A 25,281-nucleotide genomic window follows, 5' to 3' on the forward strand; every position below is an offset into this window, starting at 1 on the left:
AATTATTATCTAATTTTTTCAGGTCATTACGTGTTTGTGGCGAGTAACCATGAAAACATAGATTTACGAACACTACCATACCAACACAGCCATGACAATTTTCAATTACCCTTTCGGTACTACATTTATGGACATCGTCAAGGAAGTATATCTATCAGAATTAAATATAGAAACCACCAATCGAAACGACTTTGACATGACACAGGCAATCAAGAAATGAGTGGTATAATGGGGTTGCCATAATCGGTCGTCAAGAAGAGTTCTCCATCATTATCGAAGGGGAACGTAATGTCGCCCATATAAGTTGAATCGTAATATCATATTCATTTATTGGTCATTCGTGCGCATATTATAAGGTGCCTCTCGGTAATAAAGATCGAGTGATCATATGCATTCATTATAGTGCCGCTTATTTCGTTCTGTTTTTATTCACTTCTTGGCAAACTACATCAGGCCATGTGACAATGCTAATGAGCTTCAGTGTTTAAACGAAAGTCGATGCTTATTACTGGACAGATATTGTGACTATAGACCCGATTGTGATGATTGGTCTGACGTAGATAACTGTGGTAAACAATATACTTCTGCTCAACACCTTCAGTTGTTACTATTCACTGATTGTGCAAACACATTTAATTTAGATTAAAGTGACCCCAAGACTCCATATTGCTATATGTAGGACGGTGAACGTTGCAAAAATGTACACCAAAGGCAATTGTTTTCAATGATTTCATCACGTGTCACACTTGGTGACAGTTGGACACAAAAGTCACATCCTGGCCGCCATCATGCTTTATATACGATTTGTTTTATTTAGTTGTGAACGATGGTGATTGTCATTTTGATGAATACATGCCGTACTGTGATTATAGACAGCTGAATGATGACAATTTCAACTGGACAGCAGGTTTTGAGACGCCAAGTAATAATAGCGGTCCTGATTATGACCACACTGCAGCTATCACTACGCATAAAAACAGTAAGTTTCAAAGTTTATAAGACAGAACCGCATGTACCATACTTTGTAAAGGTTATGTTAAAGCGGCAATAGCTGTGATATCACTAAATACCGAAATACTGTTTTAGACGCAATTTCATGAGCACAGTAAGCCTATCACGATGTGAAAACTAACTAAGGGTCGATGAAATAGTAGCCATTTAGTTCATCATCTGTTTTGCGATAGTAAACTGCATTTTTTGCATGGCTTCTTTTACTTTTGTATTCTTAGGTATATTTCTATACATCAAGAGTAATGAGCAAAATACTGGAGATATTGCCCGCATAGCTACAAATACTACGTTCCCAGAAAGCAATGACGTCTGTCATTCTGTTTTGGTATCGCATGTATTTAGGTGTCTAGAATGGGTAGCCTAGAATTAAGTACAATATAATGAGTTATATACTATTATATCATGAAATGTGTTTTTGTCATATAGTGTTGAGGCAGTAATGGAGTCCTTGACACTTGCATGTTATTTTGTTTACATCAACACATGCATTTCAACAAATATATTTCAACCATGTGTGTTATAATGAAAGTTTTCAAAAATATAAATACGACTCATTTTTTGGATCTCTTATTACTTATAACCATGTTATATTGTATTTTTCAAACAAGTGTAGTAATTCTCATATCTTCCGAGAATGTTTATATATTCTTGACAGATTCCCTTTCACAAGTCTAATGCAAACTTAATTTTTGGTCAGCTGGAATTTTGACCATAGTTTATAATATCCAACAAAAATCAAAATGACCTTCATTACAATAAATAAATTGTTTGCGTGTTTGTTTTTTTATTTAAATTGGTAATTTGTACACCGGGTAACATGGTTTAGCTGCTTTGAAATTGTAATTATTTACCTTAGTCCAATATAACCAAGATAGCCAATAGACACGCATCTGACATACACAGCACACAGCAGTTCTGATCGGTCTATGCAATGAATTTCAGAATTATCATTAGGCTAACATATTCAGATATTTCAAATCAGACCACTTGATCATGTTAAAAATGCCAGCCACCATATCCAATGATATGTAACAGACCTGGTATATAGGATAAACACTACTGATGACGAGTCAGTAATAAAGACATTTGTCCTACTGGAAAAACAGGCCTTTTTGATTAGTTTAAATATACACAGAAACTAAAACTCTGGAACTATGCTGAAGTGGTCACTGGCAATCCATTCAGATATAAAGTCGTTTTTGAAGCTATTGAGGGCAATCCGCATTTTTCTGATATAGCCATTGACGACATAACATTTACACAGTCGTGCCCAAACTCAGGTGAGTGTAACACAGTAAATGCTATGAACTACAGCCTAACAGGACAACATGACTGCAAATATAGAAGTGAACACATAACAAAAGTATATATTCCTCATACTTCACGTCAGGGAAAATACTGTGCTAAGTCAAATAACCATGTACTACATTCACCAAAATGTTCGTTTATTAACCAACTAAAGTACATGTTTACTTAGATTTAACGTATCTATAACCCTGACGTCTCCACATATGTATTTACTTGGTTCACTTTTAGTTGCTACTACGAGTATACAAGCATACATACATGTATTTGTAGATGTATTTGTATATATGAGCTAAGTTGTTGACATATAGAAACGCGCAGTTGTAAAGTCAACAAGTTTAATAAAAGCCAGTTGAAACCAGCCTATAGATGTTAACATGACCTGACTGTAAAATGTTGGAAAACAGCATGCAAAGTTGAAAAAACGAAGGAAATGTTGGCGGAGTTTCTTTCTTTCATTGTCATGACGTCCCCGCAGTTAAATTTCGAAAACATTAAGTAAATGTATCAAGAATGCCTCATATATATACCAGCAGATTATCACAACAGCCAACAAACTGCTTACAAAGTTGTGAAAAGCGATAGCAAAGTTGCTAGTTACATTCGGGATTGTTAACAGTGATATCATAATAACAACTCCCATAGTTAAAAGTTCGAAAATGTGAATAAATATTTTGTAAATTGATGTTAAATTACCGTAGTGTTACTCCAAGTATGTAGATTATAGGTCAATTCTAGAAGGTACTTGTGCTAGCGATATCAATTTTAAAACATCAAAAAACATGAAACAGCCCCCAATTCGGCTTAATTCGAAAAAATCCATACAGCTGTGTAGTGGTTAGGTGACCGACAAATATTTAAAATAAAGCATGATAGGGCATGATTAGTACTTGCATGGGAGACTCCCTGTTGAATTTATTTTTTGTTGTTTCATCACATACATGGAAAAGATATAAGGCAACGTTTCTGCATTCTTTCTTACTGTGATGTCAATCATTTAGAGTAGAAAATAGTGAGATTTTTGTAACTATTTTAATTAATGAAAAGTTTTCAAATTCCTACTAATTTTCAAGAACAAGTTGTTCATGCTGTCGGCACGTACTGGGTTTTATGCTGCTAACACACCGTGGAAAGTTGTTCAAAGTGATTGCAAAGTTGGTAGATGTATCTGCATATATATACTAAGTTGTTGGCATATAGTAACGCGCAGTTGTAGAGTCGACATATTTAGAAAAGCCAGTTGAAAGCAGCCTATATATGTTCCCATAAGCTGACTGTAAAATGTTAGAAAACAGCGTTGAAGTTTAGAAAAAACGAAGAAAAAGTTGCGAAGTTGCTTGTATATTTAACCTAAGTCGTTGTCATGAAAACCCTGCAGTTAAAGTTTGAAAACATTAAGTAAATTTATCGACAATGTCTCATATATTAGCAGATTATCACAACAGCCAACCGAAAAATCGACAACAAACTGTTCACAAAATTGTGAAAAGCAATTGCAAAGTCGGTAGTTTCATTCGGGATTGTTACCGTACCGTAATGTTACTCCAAGTATGTAGAGTTCATAGGTCAATTCTAGATGGTACTTGTGCCAGCGATATCGAATTTAAAACAATCAAAAACATGAAATAGCCGCCAATTCGGCTTAATTTCAAAAAATCCATGCAGCTGTGTGGTTAGGTGATCGACACATTTTAAAGTAATTTCTAATTGTTAAGAACAAGTTGTTGATGCTGTCGGCACGTAGTGGATTTTATGCTGCTAACACATCGTGCAAAGTTGTTCAAAGTGATTGCAAAATTGTGCAAAGCTATTGCAAAGTTAATATATGTATTTGTATATATCAACTAAGTTGTTGGCATATAGAAACGCGCAGTTGTAGAGTCGACATATTTAGAAAAGCCAGTTCAAAGCAGTTTATATATGTTCACAAGAGCTGACTGTGAAATGTTAGAAAACAGAGTGCAAAATTGGTAAATACAATAGAAATATTGGCAGAGTTGCTTGTATATTCAACCTAAGTCATTGTCATGAAAACTCTGCAGTTAAAGTTCGAAAACATTAAGTAAATGTATCGAGAATGTCTCATATATCAGCAGATTATCACAACAGCCAATCGACAACAAACTGCTTACAAATTTGTGAAAAGCGATTGCAAAGTTGGTAGTTTCATTCGGGATTGTTACCTGTGGTATCATTTTAACAAGTCCCATAGTTAAACGTTTGATAATGTGAGTAAATATTTCGTAAATTACTGTTAACTTACCGTAGTGTTACTCCAAGTATGTCGTGGTCATAGGTCAATTCTAGAAGGTACTTGTGCCAGCGATATCGATTTTAAAACATTCAAAAAACATGAAATAGCCGCCAATTCGGCTTAACTTCAAAAAATCCATGCAGCTGTGTGGTTAGGTGATCGACACATTTTAAAGTAATGCATGACTGGGCGTGCTTAGTACTTTCATGGGAGACTCCCTGTGTAAACGGGCTGTTGATTGTTTTGTTTTGTTTCATCACACACATGGAAAAGATATAAGGCAACGTTCTCGCATTTTTTCTTACTGTGATGTCAATCATTTAGAGTGGAAAATCGTGGAATTTTTGTAACTATTTTAATTAATAAAAGTTTTCAAATTCCTTCTAATTTTTAAGAACAAGTTGTTGATAATGTCGGCACGTAGTTGGTTTTACGCTGTTAACACATCGTGCAAAGTTGTACCAAGTTTTCAAATTCTTTCTAATTTTTAAGAAAAGTTGTTGATCATCTCGGCACGTAGTGGGTTTTATGCTGCTAACACATCGTGCGAAGTTGTTCAAAGTGATTGTAAAATTGTGCAAAGCTATTGCAAACTTAGTATATGTATTTTTATATATTAACTAAGTTGTTGGCATATAGAAACGCGCAGTTGTAGAGTCGACATATTTAGAAAAGCCAGTTGAAAGCAGCCTATATATGTTCACATGAGCTGACTGTGAAATGCTAGAAAGCAGAGTGCAAAATTGATAAAAACAAAGGAAATGTTGGCGGAGTTGCTTGTATATTCAACCTAAGTCATTGTCATGAAAACCCTGCAGTTAAAGTTCGAAAACATTAAGTAAATGTATCGAGAGTGTCTCATATATCAGCAGATTATCACAACAGCTAACCGAAAAATCGACAACAAACTGCTTACAAAATTTTGAAAAGCGATTGCAAAGTTGGTAGTTTCATTCGGGATTGTTACTTGTGATATCATATTAACAAGTCCCACAGTTAAAAGTTTGAAAATGTGAATAAATATTTCGTAAATTGCTGTTAACGTACCGTAGTGTTACTCCAAGTATGTAGAGGTCATAGGTCAATTCTAGAAAGTACTTGTGCCAGCGATATCGATTTTAAAACATTCAAAAAACATGAAATAGCCGCCAATTCGGCTTAATCTCAAAAAATCCATGCATGTAAAGCGCGATCGGGCGTGGTAAGTACTAGCATGTTTGATTTTCCTTTTTGGGTTCATCGCCGACATGGAAAAGATATTAGGCAACTTCCGTGCATTTTCTTTTACTGTGATATCAATCATTTATAGTAGAAAGTCGTTGAAGTTTAAATAAAAGTTTTCAAATTCCCACTAATGAACAAATGACAAGTTTTTGATGTTGTCGGCTCTTGGTGGGCTGAATCTGTTAATACAACGTGCAAAGTTGTGCAAGGCGTTTGCAAAGGTGGTACATATTTCACCGAAGTTATTGGCATATCAAACCCCGCAAGTGTAAAGTCGAAAGCAATTTTCAAAACATTGACCAAATGTATAGAAAATGAAATACATATTTGTATTTTAACAGCAAACTGACAAATGGAAAAGATTCTGCATACTAAGTCATAAAAAGCTATTGCAAAGTTGATAGATTCATTCGGGAATGTGACCTATTATATTATATTGATGGGATCCATAGTGAAAAATTTGGAAATGTGAATAAATATTTCGTAAACTGCCGTTGCATTATCGTACTCGAAGCATGTAGAGGTCAAAAGTCAATTCAACAAGTTACTTACTTACAATACCAAACAACACATTTACAAACATGTAGCCGCCAATTGTGAACATGTATATTACTCATGCTGCAGTGTGGTTAGGTGATCGTCTAATGTTAAGAAAAAGCGAGCGTGCTTAGTAATTGCATGGGATTTTTTGTTGGTTTCATCACAGATATAGAAAAGACATGAGGCAACTTCCATGTATTTTTATGCAGTTCCGTAATTATGTTTAGCAGTCACATTGTTATGTTATTAGTCCGATCTTTATGTTTTTTATAGTAGCCTCGCATTCGGTCTGAATGACATATTTTCCTTAGTGCGCATGTGTAACGCATTTAGAATAATATGCGCAAGATAATACCAGCAACTATGATATTGTTGGTGTACTGTACTTATAAAATATTGACATGACATACTAATAAACGTTTGACCTCATGGAAAAATAAAAGCTGTTTATTCCAGGCAAATGTCTCATTCTTGGTAATATTCAATATCATGTTGATATGTATTTGTTGAATTGAAATCAGTATTAGAAAAACACAAATGTTGTTTTCTAGAATCCTGTAGTAAAATACCTTGTTTTTACATTTTACTTTCAACTCACTAAATAATCAGTGAAAATGAACATCATACACATCATACAGTCCACATGTAAATTATTTCCATAGGTTTTTCACAGTAGCGAGCCGATTTTTATTACGTCAGACACGTCTATTGCTTGGAAAGTATTTTGACTAAATGCTCAATCGATTGTAACTATAAATAAAATAACCATGGATGTCCTTTCATGCAGCTTGAAGTGTCTGTGATTAAGCTGCCCTGGTGATAAATATTGTGTTTCTATTCCCATATGTGAAGTAAGCGTTTTGGATGTAAAGGGTATGAAGCAATTATGCTGCGATGTATCAATGTGAAAAACAGCCATACTTGCAATGTATCTACACCGTCACCAATCAAAAATAATAAACACACTATTTTAAGACACAATAACTATGCTCGGATTTGTACAAAACATTTGTTTGTATAATAAATTGTAAACGTCGAGAAGTCAATGATCACATGGAATACCATCACTTTCTCGCCCAAACAAATAGCGACGGATGATTCCAAATTCTTGTCTCAGAACCATCATATGAAATGATTATGTCAAATTCATGTAGCCAGTCATGAAGGAAGTCGTCGTGTTGGTTTGGGGGTATAACAGTAAGCTGACCAAGAATTGGTTTAATAAAATCTAAAAAAAATATAGAATAGATAACAAGATAGGTTCAATGAATCCACTAGAAGTAGAGTTCAATGCTTTGGACAAATGTTTCCATTAAAAGAAGTCCAGTTGCCTCTCGTGATTTTCTCCTTGTAAATTATATGAAACTTATTGTTGAGCTAAATTATTTGTTGTATTTTATTTTTTACACATTTTTGCTGTTCAAACGTGTCCATCCTTAAAGCAAAATCCTACTCAAATATTTTTGAGAAGCTTGGTTGTAAATAATTTCACAATACTGTTTAAAACTAAAAAAAAACTATTTATTTTGTTTTATAACATTTTCATACATTACTATTTAATTCATAAAATTCACCTAGCCAATTGAAATATTGCCAAACTATTATAATGTATACTTGTTGTTACCTTTCACCGCTTCTGTAGAATGCATTTTAATTATTACGTCATCAGAGTAACACAGGACGTCAGTAAAGCCAATCGTCTTTACATTTTCAGCAAATTCAACAGGGCTTTCCGAATATAAATAAACTCCGCCATTGAAATTCTTGAACAAAATATAACACAAACAGTAATAAATCACTAGGTATCTTATTACCTAATTATCTTTGTGACCCTTATGTGTAATATGTTTTTGTGGAACACTTAACTATATATACCAACAGCGCTGTACTTTACACATAACAACAAGCATGGAGAGATGCAAACTATCACAGAGTACACATTGTAGTAATATGATGAATTATAACACATGTAATTTGTCAATCGATATACTAGAGTGCAATGAGAACATAAATAAAATGTCATACCCGTAGTAAAATTTTCCATTTTTCATGACAAGCCATCTTCAGATTAGTATCATGTACTGGGTTGCTTTTGTATTCGATATGGATTGCACATTCACCGCCATCACGTAAACAAGCGTAAATATTTTTAAGTACGTCGTTTTTATTTTTAAACCAATGAAAAGAACAGAACGAAACTACCTTTGTGAAACGATTATATAACTGTGGATGGTCTTCCACTAATGTGCATACATCTCCTCGTAAATACTCCATTTTTCCGGTAATCATGCTATGCGTCTTGGCATACTTAATCATTTGCGGTAATATGTCAACACCTGGAATAATTAAAGGCAATGTTAGTCGTTATAACAAAGAGGACTATTCATTCTGAGTCTATGTCTATAGTGGCTCGGGAGTTTTTTGTTATTATTTTCCGATTTTCCCATTCTTCCCATTGCTATTTGGGGACCAAAGCAAACAGTACACTTGGATATTTATTATGGATCTGATTCATGCTTGGTTGAAAAAGGTCGATTTAACATACTTACGGTGGTCTTACTGACGCAGAATTTTCTAGCATAAGTGGCATATTATATATAGAAATAGTCATCCCAGAATGTATCTTTGATTATAATTTACATTATATGCTTGGTCATAAAATCATGCGGAATCCACACAATGTGGATGAAAGTACATTTTGGCGACTTTATCGTTTAAAACCAATTGATACTAGGTATTGTTTATGTAGTAAACTATTTGCAGGTCGTATGACTCCATCATTATATAAATATTATGTGTCTATTCTAAATATCATTAGACATTAAAATACTTTGTTGTGAAAAAAGTGTGTCCCTAGTAACCATAAACAGCCACTCAGCTGTGAATTATCAGCATAATAACCCGTACAGCCAGTAAAATAACTGTGAAGGGAGCAATAGCAAGTTTATTTCAACAAGATGCAAAGTTAAATACTAATGTTATAAATAATGCAGAACCTGCAATTAAAGTCTTAACAGCTCAGTCTCCAGTGAAGCAAAATTCATCAAATATAAATAGATCAGATTATTATAGGGTACAGTGTATACATTTAGGTTATAAAAATGTTATGTTAATTGAATATACTGCTGTGTGTTATTTATTTGATATTTATTTTATCTACACAAACTCTATCCCGTCTGCAATATAAGAGAGTGGTTGTGCTTTTCACTCAGGTGGTGAGCATAGCTGTATGAGGTCGGCGAAAACGTAATTTGAGTGCACGACCTTCAGTATATAGAGCTCACATTTTCTAGATCTTAAGGGGCGTTTCCGGATCATAATGGAAAATGTGTAAATAAAAGTGATCACCTGACTAAATACCCTGTCAGAGTGAGTCAATACGCATCCAGTTGCTAGTTAATCATTAAAAAGCGTCACAGTTCCGCATAACCATTACCTGTAACACTGCTGACATTGTCCATTTCAGCGATCATTTTAGTTTCATTGCCAGTCCCACAAACAACATCCAAAACGGCATCCCCGGCTTTCCAGTGACCATCCAGTAAAGATAGGGTTTGCATGGCAATATCATGTTGCACGTGTCTGTGTTTAGAATACGAGTCTACCTTACAGTAATTCATGGTTACCCGAGTCTATAGCCTATATAGTGTGACAGTAGGAAGTGACATCACGACCTATTTGTTGAGATGGAAAATGACAGGGTTAGGGTAAATCCAAAACCATGAATAAACGAATCACGAATGAAATATCGATCATCAATATTGCAATTACTATTTTGTTTTGTTTTAAATATTTTTGTCGATTGCTAGTTATCCGCCGCAATTTGAAAATATACTCTACCTTGAGACCATGAACAGTACTTTTAAAATGAAGTGACATCACACGTCAAATGCTAATATCATATTCATATGAATTGTGTAGTGTGTTCTGTGGAGTATTTAACATTCAACTATCATCAGAATACTATAATTTCTTTTATCTGTGGTATTATAATTATTATTGGTATTAATAGTATTATTATCCAAATTTCAAACCCTTATCTAACACCCGCACCGAAACTATACACATGTGCCCCAGTGATACCGATAGAGTAGATGTACCTGGGTGATGTATAATAACCATAATTGTCTGTGATGACTTGTCTATATGTTTAGCAGTCCCATCACTAGGTTTAATTTTGCTTGACTTTCGGTCTGAAGGACGTTGTTCCAATAGTTCGCATGTGCAAGGTGGTTAGAGTAATGAGGGCATTATCATATCCACAACATATTCATCGAGGTCCTATTGAACCTTTCATACTATGTCTATGAACAATATTTACTGAATTATTGTATATCACTAATTCGAAAATGAGTAATATACCTTAAGAATGTATTTTTTGGTACAATACATTTCACAGGTCTACAAATTTCACTTGACCATTTTTTTCTTTATCCTGTTTTCGGTGAATTTCCTGCACCTGATATATTTGCGATGTCATTTCAAAATTAGTCTATCTGCCAGATTTAAAAAAGGCTTAGTTAGTGCGTAGGTATAGTTCGTAAGCTACCTAATTTCCATTGGTGCCATATGTTAGGCAGATATATGTAGGTCATCACGAAGGTGGATATAGATGCAAAAAATGTTTTTTTTTTATGACGTCATATGTAAAGAATACCGCATGTTGTGCCATTATCAGAAAAATGGAAGAAAATGCACAGCTCTCACTAATGTTGATAAATTTCAACAAAATTCTGTGCAAACCTGCCAAATATGATGGCTAAAGTAAATACCTACTAAAAGTAAATAAAACTCAGTAAGGCCACACTGATTTAATTTTATGGATGACATCCTTTGGAGATCCAAAACCTAATGAGAAGAGGGCGAGAAAAAAAATCCTGCCAATAAACAAATGCTGCTAAAACCACAGGACTACGGAGCTGGTATTACGAATTGAACCACAGAACAGAGTGTATCAAAAAAAACAACAAGAAGTCTTTATTTGTAGGAGGCACATGTTGATGTACACCTCTCGTACTGTATTACTGTCACACGTATACCCATTTCAGACAAGCTCTAGTACATGTAGTCATGATGAAGTACCTTCAGTCAGAAACACTGCATTCAAGGTACAGCATGAACACCATTTTCAGTACAAGTCAAGGCAGAATGTACACATGTACATATTACTACTTTATGACAATAACTAAGAAAACATTGCACTGTGTGTGCAAGCAAATTGTCCGAATCAGAAAATGAAAAAAAAAATAAGCAGAAAATTTTCTTCACCTCGAAAGCGGACTTCGGCCGAGGAACTTCCTCTGCAGTTTGTCGACTTCAGTGCTAACAAAACAACCTAACTGACTTGTCGCCTTACCAACGTTAAGGCCACCATACACTTCCACTCCTCTCCCATTTCTCTCATCGTTGCAGAACAAACGCGGGCTATCCACTGTGGACAATATGTCCTTAAAGTTGTCTGGGCGAAACTCGCTTGCCGCTACCAATCTCTCGTATAGCTGTGTAAAGCATCTCCCTGGCCGACGTCAATTGCGTACAAGTCTACAACAATCCCTCCGTTTTTCCTCTGAACTTTTATGCTCACGTATTTTGGTGGCGTGGTCGCCATGTTGGAATCATTTACGACACAATTGGCATGTTTTGAGGTAGTCCAAAACGAGTTTTACGACAAGCCGGCGTTTTGTGACAATATGAGTCGGCAAGTTCCGGACAGAAACCGATCTGTGGAGACTCGTCGTCAGCGAACAGGCGAAAACTAATGCGCGCGCGGATGTCATCCATAAAATTGAGTCGGTGTGGCCATAATAAAGAATAAAAAAAAATAGTGAAAAATTACTAAATTTGGTATAAATCGCATGTTTTACACTTGTAGTTTGAAGGAATTTCTGACCAAAAACTATGGAACTGCAAACTATGACACGTTACTGTTCACTAACATTGCAGAGGTTTCTATAAAACTTGCGTTTTTTATAATGATATTTACCTTAGCAAAACGCCAGGAGAAATTGAAAGTTATTCATACAAAATGTGGGATCATGTTGAGAAGTTCGGCGTCTACGGAGATTAGACGATCCAGACGTACTTTCGAGACATCGAATAATTGTGAAATGTTTTGCAATGCCAGCTTCTTGTCTTCTTGTTTATCGTAGTCTGCAATGAATGTTTCGATCTGTTTCATTATCGTGGTGAGTTGTCTCCTCGCCGTTGTTCTGTTCTTATTTTGTTGCGTGAGGTCGACAGCAACGGAATCTCGATCTTCATTGTCAGACATGCTGTTGGTCGATGGGAAACTGTCTCGATTAGTGTGCGTTGTAAGTTGAGTAGTTTGGAGTTGTAGAGTATCCTGGTCTCGGCACCAAAATGTGGCAGTCTATCGCACACATTCGATCAGGTCCAAAAATAACTGTGATTGTGTAATGGTAACACAAGTAAGAGACTATGGTAGACTGTAATACATCGTTTATTTCGGAAGAGAAGTCTGGCATCAAAGTACAATTAGAACAATCCACACTAAACATGCACTAAAACACCATTTATATGGGGTTAATAGGATTACACCGCGGATTATAAAATTGGGGGGAAACACTATGATTGGTGTGCCATGTGAGAAGGTCACTATAGAATAAACATTTCGGCTTAATCCGCTACAAAGTTGCGAGTTCTCTTGCTTCGATGCGATAAAGGCATGTTTGTGAACATTACGTAAATGGCTTACAATAAATTGATTTGTGCTTCTTTGTCATAGGAATACATGTATTGTGAGGTGAAATAAAGCATGGAACGGCTTCTAACAGACATAACTTAAAGAATAATGCTTGGAATCAAATGAAACGAAAACGAACAAATACAGAAAATGATTGTATATCGATACAAACTAAATACGAATGAAAAATAATAACTATAATTAAACAACAACAAATATAATTGAATCGAGAAACACATACGTGGATAAGCATCCACGATACATTTTCTTAACAATGAATAAACGAATATTGTTGTAATATAAATATATTTGCGAAACAGGAATAAAGAAAGATCTTGCATGATACACCATGTGGAATACAAAAACAACTTTTTTTATAATCACAGCAATACAATTATTAATTTTCGTCGTAATCGTCAGAGTCTGTGTCTGATACGTACAACACTATATTGCAGCACTCTTCATAGTCACATTTACATGCATCCGAGCATACCAAATCATTTACATCGCCTTGAAGAGCAATCGCCCTGACATCCGCATTGGACAAATGAGAGAACAGCATCTGGAGCTGGTGGTAATACCATCAATTTTGGAACAAGGTGTCCCAAATCATCTATCCCCCATCTATGATTGCTTCTTCATCTGTAAGTGCCATCCACTTTAAGCGATCCATTGCTTTATTCATGATCTTGTAGATGCGCACACCACGATTATATGTCTTCCCTTTCAATGTGTGGTTGACAACTGAGGCACCATATATGTTGACTTCTACAATGATGTCTTCAAACCCACTTATTTGCCACCCATGAAATTCATTGCACGATGTATACCTCCCATCTCTAGGTGGTCATTGGAAAATTCATCATGATTCCTCCATTTGATCATCTGTGTTTTGCAGTAGATTGCTTCATCATAGTAAACATACGTCCAGTGGAACATACTCTGAAAATATTTTATAATAGTGTAGACTGTGTTGAAATCTGTTGCTGGAGCTGGTGTCATTGGGCAGTATCCAATATTTGTCTTCTTTACATTAAATTTAGTTGTTACAATGGCATGATATGGTGTTCATCCAGGCATCTTCTGTGTTGTGTTTCCTCTGACAATAGTTTCAAAGAATTTTGATGGCAACTGTCGCAACAGAATAAGTGCCTGGTCAAGTGCTTTAGTACTCTTATACTCTTCTGAACAGGCTAGAAACCAATCCATGTTCATTTTCCCTAACAAATGATGGGATTGGGTTCTTTCCTTCAATATTAGGGCATTGTAAAATCTCTCTATGACTATCGTTATCATTAATATTTCTGCTTCTGGTCTGTGGAACCCTGCCAAAATTCTGTACTGGCTCACTGCCAAGGGATGCCTGGTATTGTACCATGTTTATCACATCATGGTGCATACCACTTAAACATTCTGTAGCTCTGTTGAAATTATCTCCAGCTGCCTATGTTACTCGTCCAGGAACCACATTGACAAGAACTCAATACTCATCTTGGAGTTGTTATCTGACCCAGCTAGTGTCAATTATGCATACCTCATCATAGCTGATTAAATGTAATAACTTATTAACAAGCTTTGCCACTTCCTCTGACAAATTCGTGCTGAAAGTGAAAGGGGAGCAACAATTGTTGTGCCAATTGAAATTAGGCACAGGCATAATAAATTCTAACTCATTGTTGTCATTCATTGTTATGAATGTTTGAAGTCGATCATATTGATCACAATGTCCAGCATTATATCTATAATATTATATCTATAATATGCAATTATATCTATAACATGCAATTACAATGATATAAGAAATAGTATACATGAAATATTCTAGTCTAATTAACGCAAATGTAAGGCTAAGTTAACTAGTAACTAGTAACCTGTAAATAAGAACATGTGGTATAATAAACATGTGTCCAATTATATCCACAGGATACATGAAATGTATTTTGTGATATGACGTCTATATTAGAAACTGGTGTTCCACAGGGCTCTGTTTTAGGGCCATTATTGTTCTCAATGTACATGCGTCAATTGGGCGAGTTATTGCGACGTCACAATGAAACACAGATTTATTTATCGGTTTCTGAAGATGATCAAGTTCGCGCCCGGGTGATACTTCAAACATGTATTCAAGATGTTAGCGATTGGATGTCTTGTAATTTCCTACTTTTGAATGTGTCGAAAACTGAATTTGTGTCCATGTCGTCTCGGAGTTTCTCACAAGACTCGTGTCCTTTGTCTAGTATCGCAATTGGTGAAGAATTGGTTAGTGCTTCGTCAAGTGCTAGAAACTTAGGTGTCTTGTTTGATTCGCAGCTATCTATGAAAACACACATTTCTACTATTTGTAAATCTGGCTATTCCCATCTAAGAAATACTAGTCGTATTCGTAAATCATTATCCCAATCTGATACTGAAAAGTTGGTGCATGCTTTCATATCTTCTCGCAAAGACAGCTGTAATTCATTATTGTCTGGTCTCCCTGTAACTAAGATAAAACCTCTTATTCGTGTAAAAAATGCAGCAGCACGCCTTGTCACTCGTGCTCGAAAATATGACCACATTACAGACATTTTTATTAAACTTAATTGGTTACCAGTTGTACAAAGAATCAATTTCAAATTACTTTTACTAGTGTATAAATCTTTGTATAGTTTTGCCCCAAATTATCTATGTGAGTTAATCGAATTTTATGTACCGAGTCGTAGTTTAAGATCAGAATCGAAGTTTCCTATTAAAACTCGTCAGATGAGTAGTAAAAAGTCCAAGGTGTTATACAAAGACCGTGCTTTTGAAAATTTAGGTCCTAAACTTTTTAATGAATTACTTCTGTCTGTTCGTTCTAGTCTTTCAGTAGACATTTTTAAATCCAGACTGAAAACGCACTTATTTAAATGTGCTTTTAATATTTGACTGATTGTTTATTGTATCAGCGTCTTTGATCTTCATATGTTGGAATTTTTGCGCTTGATTAAATAAAGTTATTATTATTTATTATTAAATTTTATTGAACATTGACTGACTGGCCGTGAGGGCGATCGCATACGTCTGTGGAACAGAGAGTCACCCACAAAGGGCCTATTTCTCGAGGGCACAAGCCAGAGGGAAATAGGCCGTTTTGTGGGTAACTCTCTGCCCCAAGGGATAAATAGATGTATGCCAGCGCCCGAATAAAAGCCAGTCAATAAGTGTTTTATTAAATACTGTCGTCTGTTTTTCTTTACATGGTTTGTATTCGCGCCGCCATTACGAAGCATCACTTGTACGCATGTACATCATTACGTTACATTACATCAGAGTACGAACTATCTCCCGGAGTGATGCCGATAGCTCGTCTGGTCGCGCGATAGTGCTATATTATCAAATACTACGTGAGAACGTATCTAATCACTGCACTGAGTCTGAGCATGGTATGTGATAAAGTATGTTAATTACCAATACTATAGCTGTAGTTGCATATATTATCAGCTCGGTACACAAACCAGTTCTAGATACTATTGTAAATTGACTAATACTACTCTAAGTAACACAAATCTAAAGTTAATCATAAACTATGCAATAAAAACTCACTTGTCTTATTATTTAAAAATTGTTGATTTTTGTAATGTTTTGTAAACTATGCACACTGTGTTTACAACTAATAAAAATTGTTTAAATATTATAAATGTATTTCAAATCGCAGAGTACATGTATTTTCGACCCATTTCGGTTATTTTCCTTTCTTATAGCTGGTAATGATATTCTCATATCTTTTTTTCAGTCCTACTCACAAAACACATATTTCTAGAATATTTTGACAAGTTGTTCACACTTCACATAATTCTGAATGTATAATTATTATAATTACAGATTATTGGAGCGTGTCATGTCATGACATCTATTTAACCTTGAAAATTGTGAATGTCGAGTTACTTATTATTCATTTTAAACATAAAACAAGTACATAAAGGTATTGTATCTAACATCAGTTCACCTAATTATATGATGATCTGTTGAGAATACTATGTTTTTTCCACAACTATACCTGTAGAAAATAAGAATACAAAATACAAAAGTTATTTTTTATTATTATATGTTTTTGAACCCAAGGAATTCACTAAAACCAACAAATATATGCTATTTTTTGACCAAAATAGCAAAACTACAATTCATTGTGATAGTTGGTCGCACTCAAAACCTGAAAACTATAAACATAATTTTATTACTTTTTTTCTGTTTTTGAACCCAAAGAATTCCAAAAGACTAACAAATATACATATACTTTATTATTTGCACTCTAGAATCATTTGAAATTGTTGAATAGCATATAGGTTGTAAAACACCCATTACAATAAAATAGATTATTCTACTATAACAGTGGTGAAGAATCAATGTCAAACTGATATTTTTCTACATGTATATCAGAGCGTGTTTTTTTTTTTATTTTCAGGGAAAAGTTCAAGTAAGTAAAGTTATCTCTTCTCTGATTCTAACACCAGTAGCATTGTAGAATGCTTTGCTAATACACATCTGCTAGTTACTCTAGACATTTTAACATAGTAGAAATGTCAAAAACAGTCAAGCTTGTAACCCACAAAATACATCTGCATTTCCAACAGCTGTTTTTTCTTTTGAAAAAACAGACTGGAAGCTGTGTAGCATATGTCAGCAGAATACGGTTGAGAAACTTGTTGTGCCTTCATTGGATAAATCTAGAGGGAGTAACAAACAGTGTGGCTATAAACTCAAAATCACGAAATCAACTGATTACCCCAGGGTGACAATATTGAGATTAGATAACGGCAATGGTATTGAAATTACGCTTGAAGTAAACAAAGCTGTGTGGCATAAAACATGTAGAAACAGATTTGATACACACAAACTCAAGCGTGCACAACAAAAGAAAGGATAAAGAAATGACAGAATTTAAACCAAAACCCGTTAAGACCAGACAGAGAAGTGCTTCAATGACAAGGTCAAACCGCTGTTTTTATTGTGATAATGATACAAAAGAAAGACTTCACAATGCTCTGACTGCCAAACTTGGTCTTCGGGTTCGTGAGTATGCACAAGTATACAAGTATGTACAAGGGTAGGAAACTCCTTGGTAAACTCTCAGAAGGTGATATGCATGCATTGGATGCAAGATATCATCTGAGCTGTATGACTGTATTAGCCGAGCTTGTTTTATATATATCGAAGAATTTAGTCAAGACGTGACATTACCAGTTTTCAAGCTTTCAGATTTAGGAAGACTATACGAGACCAGACTAAAAGAACAAGATCCATAATTTGTAGGAAACGTCAATATCACCAGACTCAAAGAAAAGTTACTAACCCTCGTTCGAGATTTAACAGCTTAACAACAGAGACGAGTTGTTGCCCTGATGTGTAATTCTGCTATCAAAATCGCTTAAAGTAATAATGATGATGACGAGGCCGCCCACTTAGCAGCAACTGCACGAATATTGAGAAAGGCGATATTGGCAATGGAGTACAATTTTGATGGGTCTATGGATTTTGGATGTGAAATGCATTGCTGTTCCAGAGACACTCCTAGCTTTAGTCAGAATGATTTTGCATGGACCAAGTATTAAGAAGCAGAAACATCCTTCAGAAGCATCAACAAAATTAGCTTTTCACCAGTTCGCCACACTAAAGCTAGGGAAAATCCACTTGTAATATACACTGGCCTTATGCACTGAGGGCACTGATTGACAAGTTGTCCAACCGTGGTCTATGTAATTCATATGAAAGAGTTCAAGAAATTAACACAAGTCTTGCCAATACCGTTTGTGCTCAATTCAACAGGGATGGATGTGTCTGCCCTTTTAGATTGAAAATTGTCGTGGATGCTTATCCATTTGTGTTTTTCCTCATTGATTCTATTTGTTGTTGTTTATTCAGAATTATTCTTTCTTGCTCGAAATTTATTTGTATTATTAGATCATGTTTTGCTTTATCTATTCGTCTTTATTTTGTTCAATTACAAGCAGTATTAGCTAAGAAATAGCCAGTAGAAGTTATTACATGTAAAGATTTCGCACTTTAATACATGTATCTCTATTATAGGGAAACATAGATTCGAGTTACATAAGCCATTTAATAATAATCAATAGACAGCACAAACGCAATAGGAATCAGTTGCAAGGGCGATTTTAAGCTGATGTGCCAATATTGAAAACCTATCACTGTGTTTCCCTCCTATTTTAATCCATAGGTGTGAATCCTACTGAACCCTATAAAAGGGACATTCTATCGTGTATTCATCAGTTGCCTTCTTGTTACATTGTACTTTCTTTGTTGTCACATCGCCATAATAAACTGTTAATTGTTTAAATGTACATTACGCTCTCTTTATTGTAACTCTACGATCCAATGCATGCAGTTTGAACCTGATCGAATGTGACCGAATATCACCCACAACAATTTCGCTATTTACAGTTGGGGCAGTTGATAATATAGAGCACAATCCCTCTGCCAGAAATGCTATGAACTCCTTCCATAGGATAGTAATTTCTCTCATCCATTTCCCAGAAAAAGAGAAAACGCAAAAGGGACTTTGTCCATTCTACCAGAAGACTATGTAGAAGTAGCACCTACGAGGGGCGTTCAATAAGTAATACCCCTGACCCACTTACATCTCTTACATCTCTATTGGTTATGTTGCATACGACAGCTTTGAACTAATTGTGGTTTCTGATTTACAGGTTTTTGAACTGAGTCAGGTGTGAAATGGAGCCAGTGATCCTATTTTTATATTTGAAAAGACGCACACCAAGGAGACTTTTGATGAAATAAAAGAAACTTATGGTGATGATGCCTTCATTTCAGCCAAAAGAAAAACAGCACCATGACCAAGGACTGGCAACTCAATCAAAATTTGTCAAACATTTTAAGTCAATGGTTGAAACATTTAAAGAACTATGAAACCCATTCAGCGATGACAGTAAAGATTTGATTGTGCTATAGACAATCCCACAAAGGAAATCATGGGAGCGAGAGCATTAATTTGCTTACAAAGCATCAAAACAAAGGGAGAATGCCAATATGAAAAATATGTTCATCCGCGTCTACAACAGCGAGTGACACTAGTTTCAGATATCATTTCTAAAAACAACATGTCTGTATTCCACAAAGTCACACGTTCAAAATATCCAAGAACTACGCACCAAATTAATACTTTGAAAAATAGCAATGAGTTATTTGGCAGGATGTACATCTCCTGCCAATCCAGAAACGAGGACATGAATGAATTTTCCCGCCATGAAAATCAGGGAAGTCAACCTTCTTTATCAGATATGGGGGAAATTCGTCAATGTACAAAGTCTGATCTGGTGGGCTGTTTGGAGAAGAGATTGAATTCAGCTTTGGAACTGGTTACATCAACTGTTGATGCTAAAATTCTTGATGGCTCTGTAATTGTCAACATGCTTCGCCCAAAATGCTGCACTAATTTTGATGAATATAAGACAAAACTATTCCTTCCATACCTTGGAAAACACAAGGCGAGTTCATGTTGTATTGGACTGTTATGTTAACAACAGCTTGAACTCCTCTCAGGGACAGCGAAGAGGAGCAGGGACCCGCATCAATGTCAAAGATTCTACCACTATTCCAAAAAACTGGCATAGTTTCCTTCGAGTAGATTGAAACAAATCCGAGCTGTGCCACTACCTGTCCAACAGTATCTCTACTCTGCAGATTGAAGGGAAGGAAGTCTATAGTACACTTGGTTCAAATGTTGTATAACCAAATGGACTTGGCAGAGATTCAGATCTAGCTCCATGTGACGATGAAGAAGCCGATAGCAGAATATTCTTGCATGCCCGTCACTGTGCAAAAATGGACATTGCAAAATATTAATACGACCTGTTGACACAGATGTTCATGACCTATTTCTTGACGAATTATGGATAGCCGTTGGAGTAAAAAAACACTACAGGATGCTACCAATTCATGTAATTGCACAGAATCTCAGAGACCAAAAGGCAAAAGAACTTCTATGTTTTCATGCATTTACTGGTTGTGACACATCTTCCTTGGAAAGAAAACAGCCTGGGAGACACAGGTTGCTTGTTCTGCTATTACAGACTCATCTGTGGCTCTATCACAAACACCTTCATCAATCTCAGAAGAGACAATGTGTCTGATTGAATGGTTCGTCATATTACTTTATGACAGATCAAGTGAATGTACCCAACTCAACCATGCAATAAAAGTAATGTTAATGCAATGAGAAGGCAGATTGAGCGCATACCACCCACAAGAGCTGTACTTGTAGAACACATAAAACGAGCGACCTTACAAGCAGGATATGTTTGGGGATGCGCGTACCAGGACAGCAGCTACCAAGTCCTAGTGACTGGGGATAGACATTGAATGCTGGACAACAATTGATTCCTTTCTGGACATGCCTTCCGAAAGCGGCCAGTTCATGCAAGGAATTTGTCAAATGTCGTTGCAAGAAAGCAGGCCGGCCTCCATGCAAATTTATCATGGCATCACTCACATGTACTGAACTGTGCAGGGGTCATTGTGTGTATTTTATTATTTTTGAGTAATAAAAACTTGATATATCATATATTTTCTGATCTTGTTGAATCCTTGGCGTTTGAAAACATGAGAATAGTGTCTAAAATTATGATTATAGGTTCCCAGAAGGGAAATATATTACATTTGTTGCGTATTTGCGGTGGCCATCTTGAAATCCAAGATGGCGGTCGTTCGTTGGTCCTGCTTATTTATGAACGAGCATAAAAAGCTGACGTAGTATGACAATTGTCATATATTTTTCATCTTCTGAACGATTTTATGATAGTCTACTGTACTAATGGTGTGTATATACCTAGTGTGAATTCATTGGGGTACGTTTGTTAGCATACAGGACATGTTGATTACGATTAATTAGTATGCAGAATAGCTTATTAATATGCACGGATTATTTTGAAACTGTTATTGGATATTATTCTACACAAACTTCATCCCTCTGCAATATAAAAGAGTATTTTTTTCTTTTCGCTCAGAAGGGAAGCATGTCTGAAATGAGGTTGCCTGAAGTGTGATTTGTGTGCACGACCTTCCAGTATGCCAATGGGCAACGACTGCATTTTACGTTTGCTGACACGAACACTGGACAAATGTACCCCGATGATCTATATGGAATGCCATAACTGTCATCTGTGATATTTTGCAGCCGCGTTAAGTAGTCTTTTTTTTATATTATGCTTTCTCGTCTTTATTTTTGTATTGTTTCGTCTTTGTGTTATACACTTGCTTCTTTATGTTAGGTAGTTCCGTGTTTATGTTATACAGTCCTTTCTTGATTAATGTAGACCCTTTTTGTTATATAGGTATTTCTTTATTTTATGTTTTCTCGTCTTTATGTTATTGAAAGTTTTTCATCTCTGGAAAATGTCTGCCCTCTGGATATGTTTGATTGTCATAGACATTTTACACAATATCCCATTATCTTAAACAATTGGTCAAAAAAAATCCCCTGCCCTCGTGTGATAGTAAAGTTTTCCACTCTTCTTTTTCTTTTTTGATGAAGAGTTCCATTGACTGTAACTGATATGTTTGCTACGTCATTTAAATTTTCCAACCTCAACTTCTTCGCTAACAGATATTTTTTTTATCCGTGTCTAGTGACAATTTTGATTCCAATTTAAACATGTTACAGTATTCTTGAAATATAGCACTGGATCCAAAAATAACAATATTTGTTATCGTGATTAGAACGACGGAATGGAAATGAAAACCGGTGTTTAAAAACTGTGACTTTTAGACAAATTAGAAGGAACGCTCTCCGATGTCTTGAATACGTGCTTGCAAAGTGCAGCCGTATTGATTCGAATTGAGCCAACGAGTGGTGTACCTTAAAATATATTGTATTCTTTTTTAGACGCAATACATTTCACAGGTCTATAAAGTTGACCACGCCAATTTAGACTGGACAGGGGAAATTAAAAACTGTTCCCCAACTCGCCTCCGGAATTGCACAGTATCCTGTGACCTTCGAAAATTGGAAAACTTCCCCCTGCAGATATAGAAAAGTTTTTCCTTCTCCTATTTCTTTTCTCCAAGAGCAGCTCCAGTGACTGCACCTGGTATGTTTGTGCCGTTATTTAAAATCGCCCAAACCTTAACTTATCAGAGCACAGAAATGTCTCCAAATTAGTAATTATGTTACATATGCATTTCTAAAATATAGGGATGGGTCCAAAAATGACCATAATTCTTAATCGCAATACAATAGTCGAAATGGAAATGGTAAGCGGTCTTCATAATCAGCGATTACTTAGTATTATTGCAGCCGCGTTTTAAGCATTTTGTCTGGAATCACTTCCTCGTGGATTTATGTCCATTCGTATATTTGCCGCAAGAGATGTACGTTGATGTTGCCATCTGACTGGTCACTTTGATCACTGGAGGCCACACAACAGTTGATGCCCACAGGCCAATAAAAAGCATGCGCATTGCAGCACACACGACACACGCTTATTACAGCACACGCGGTTTGCCACACACCACATGTCTAACATAAAGAAAAGGCTACGCAACATAAAGACGGGACTGCATAATACAACTACGAAAAGAATATATAATAATACAATAGGACAATACGTAATTACGCGGCTGCATAACATGAAGATGGGACTGCATAACATAAAGACGGGACTGCATAACATAAAGACGGGACTACATAACATAACATAACATAAAGATAAAACATCACATAAGACAACTACAGCATTTCATAGATACCGATATTGGACACATGTACTTATCGGAGACCAATATTAGGCACTCGTGCATGAACAAAACCAGGGTTGTTCTCTGTATGAGAGCAAGACTGCAAGTACTTTCTGTCACACAGACTGTTCACATGTGTCTGGGGGACAATAATCTTTAAAATATCTGTCTGGGTTACACCAATACTTGGCACGTGTACCTTGTGGCACAAAGACTCTTCACAGGTACTTTGTGACACAAAGACTCTTCACAGGTACCTTGGGACACAAAGACTAGACACAAGTGGCTGTCTGAAACAAAGACTCATGTCTCATAATAAAACCAAGAGTGTACATATATGGCGACATTATGTCTCGACACGTGTGCTGGGTGACACTAATGTTAGGTACATGTGAGTGACTCCCAAGGCTACACATGCAACTCTGTGACACCAAGACTTAATATGGGTGGTACAATACTGAAAACGTACGACTGGATGCCATTGGTACATTGGTGCTAAGGTGACACATGTATATGCTTGGGTGATACCAACAGTGGACACATGTACTTGAGTGACGCATGTGTCTGTGTGACAAAACTATATTATAGTGAGGTGCTGTTAGGTACTGCTTATTTAGTAAACCCAAATTAATATATCCAAAAATATAGGTCAATAATATGATTGTCGTAAAAGTTTTGCTGTTTCAGCAGAGTCTTGCAATATTAACGGCGTGCATAGTTACATCAGCATCATAGAGGGAAAGCAAATAACCTAAAAGTTGTGTTGACTTAAGAGCAATACATGCCCGTGAACAGGTCGACGCGACCAGTATGTCAACTCGACATGACGGGACTAAAGATACACTTCATGATAAGTATTGGTTTAAATATTGCTAGGAGATTTCACTAGACACACATTTTGAGAATTGTAACAGAGACACATTTTAAAATGTATTTACACTGATAACATGGTAAAATAAAAAATCATTGACATTATCATTTTGGAAAACAAAATGTATCAAATGATGCGTTTCATGATCAAGCACTTTGCATTATTGTACAGTAAACATAACATACGATAAATAAATCACATAATCAAGTATTTATTCCTAATATAGACATTAATAAGGTAAGTTCAACTATTACATTTAAAAACACAAACATATGTTGTAAATAATATTATCAATCGCATTAAGAAGTGTTCTTGACTTACATGTGCAGCTAATAAGTGTGTTTACGGGAATTCAAAACTTTTGTGAAAATGTAAATGCAACTGCCAATAATTAACACTTCAAAACAGATGAGTAATGAATTTACAATAACATTTTTAAACCCTTTCAACGCTGACATAAATGGAAGTGCCCGACCTGTTTTTATATGGTGTTGTTGTCTCTAATGCAGTCTCTCCGTGCACTTCAAATTCCTGGGAAAAACATAGTAGAACAAATAACAAATAATTTATTGCGATTACATTCAATTCTCGAATCTGTATATATACACTACGTTAATTCTATGTCATTATTCTTTCACTTTTCTA

At 35.7% G+C, this 25,281-nt stretch overlaps 1 protein-coding gene across 1 annotated transcript; it reads right to left on the reverse strand.

The window, feature by feature from the left end:
• Positions 1 to 7,321: 7,321 nt before the first annotated feature.
• On the reverse strand, positions 7,322 to 9,904 carry LOC144342125 (juvenile hormone acid O-methyltransferase-like). The gene is made up of 4 exons (XM_085495208.1): positions 9,771 to 9,904; positions 8,360 to 8,670; positions 7,959 to 8,097; positions 7,322 to 7,562 (listed from the first exon to the last, which is right to left on the reverse strand). Exons 1-4 carry the CDS (start codon positions 9,892 to 9,894, stop codon positions 7,399 to 7,401), a joined length of 738 nt encoding a protein of 245 aa, XP_085351334.1. The 5' UTR covers positions 9,895 to 9,904; the 3' UTR covers positions 7,322 to 7,398.
• Positions 9,905 to 25,281: the final 15,377 nt, after the last annotated feature.

Source organism: Saccoglossus kowalevskii, chromosome 21 (assembly GCF_978046115.1).
Source record: "Saccoglossus kowalevskii chromosome 21, keSacKowa6.1, whole genome shotgun sequence".
NCBI lineage: Eukaryota > Metazoa > Hemichordata > Enteropneusta > Harrimaniidae > Saccoglossus > Saccoglossus kowalevskii.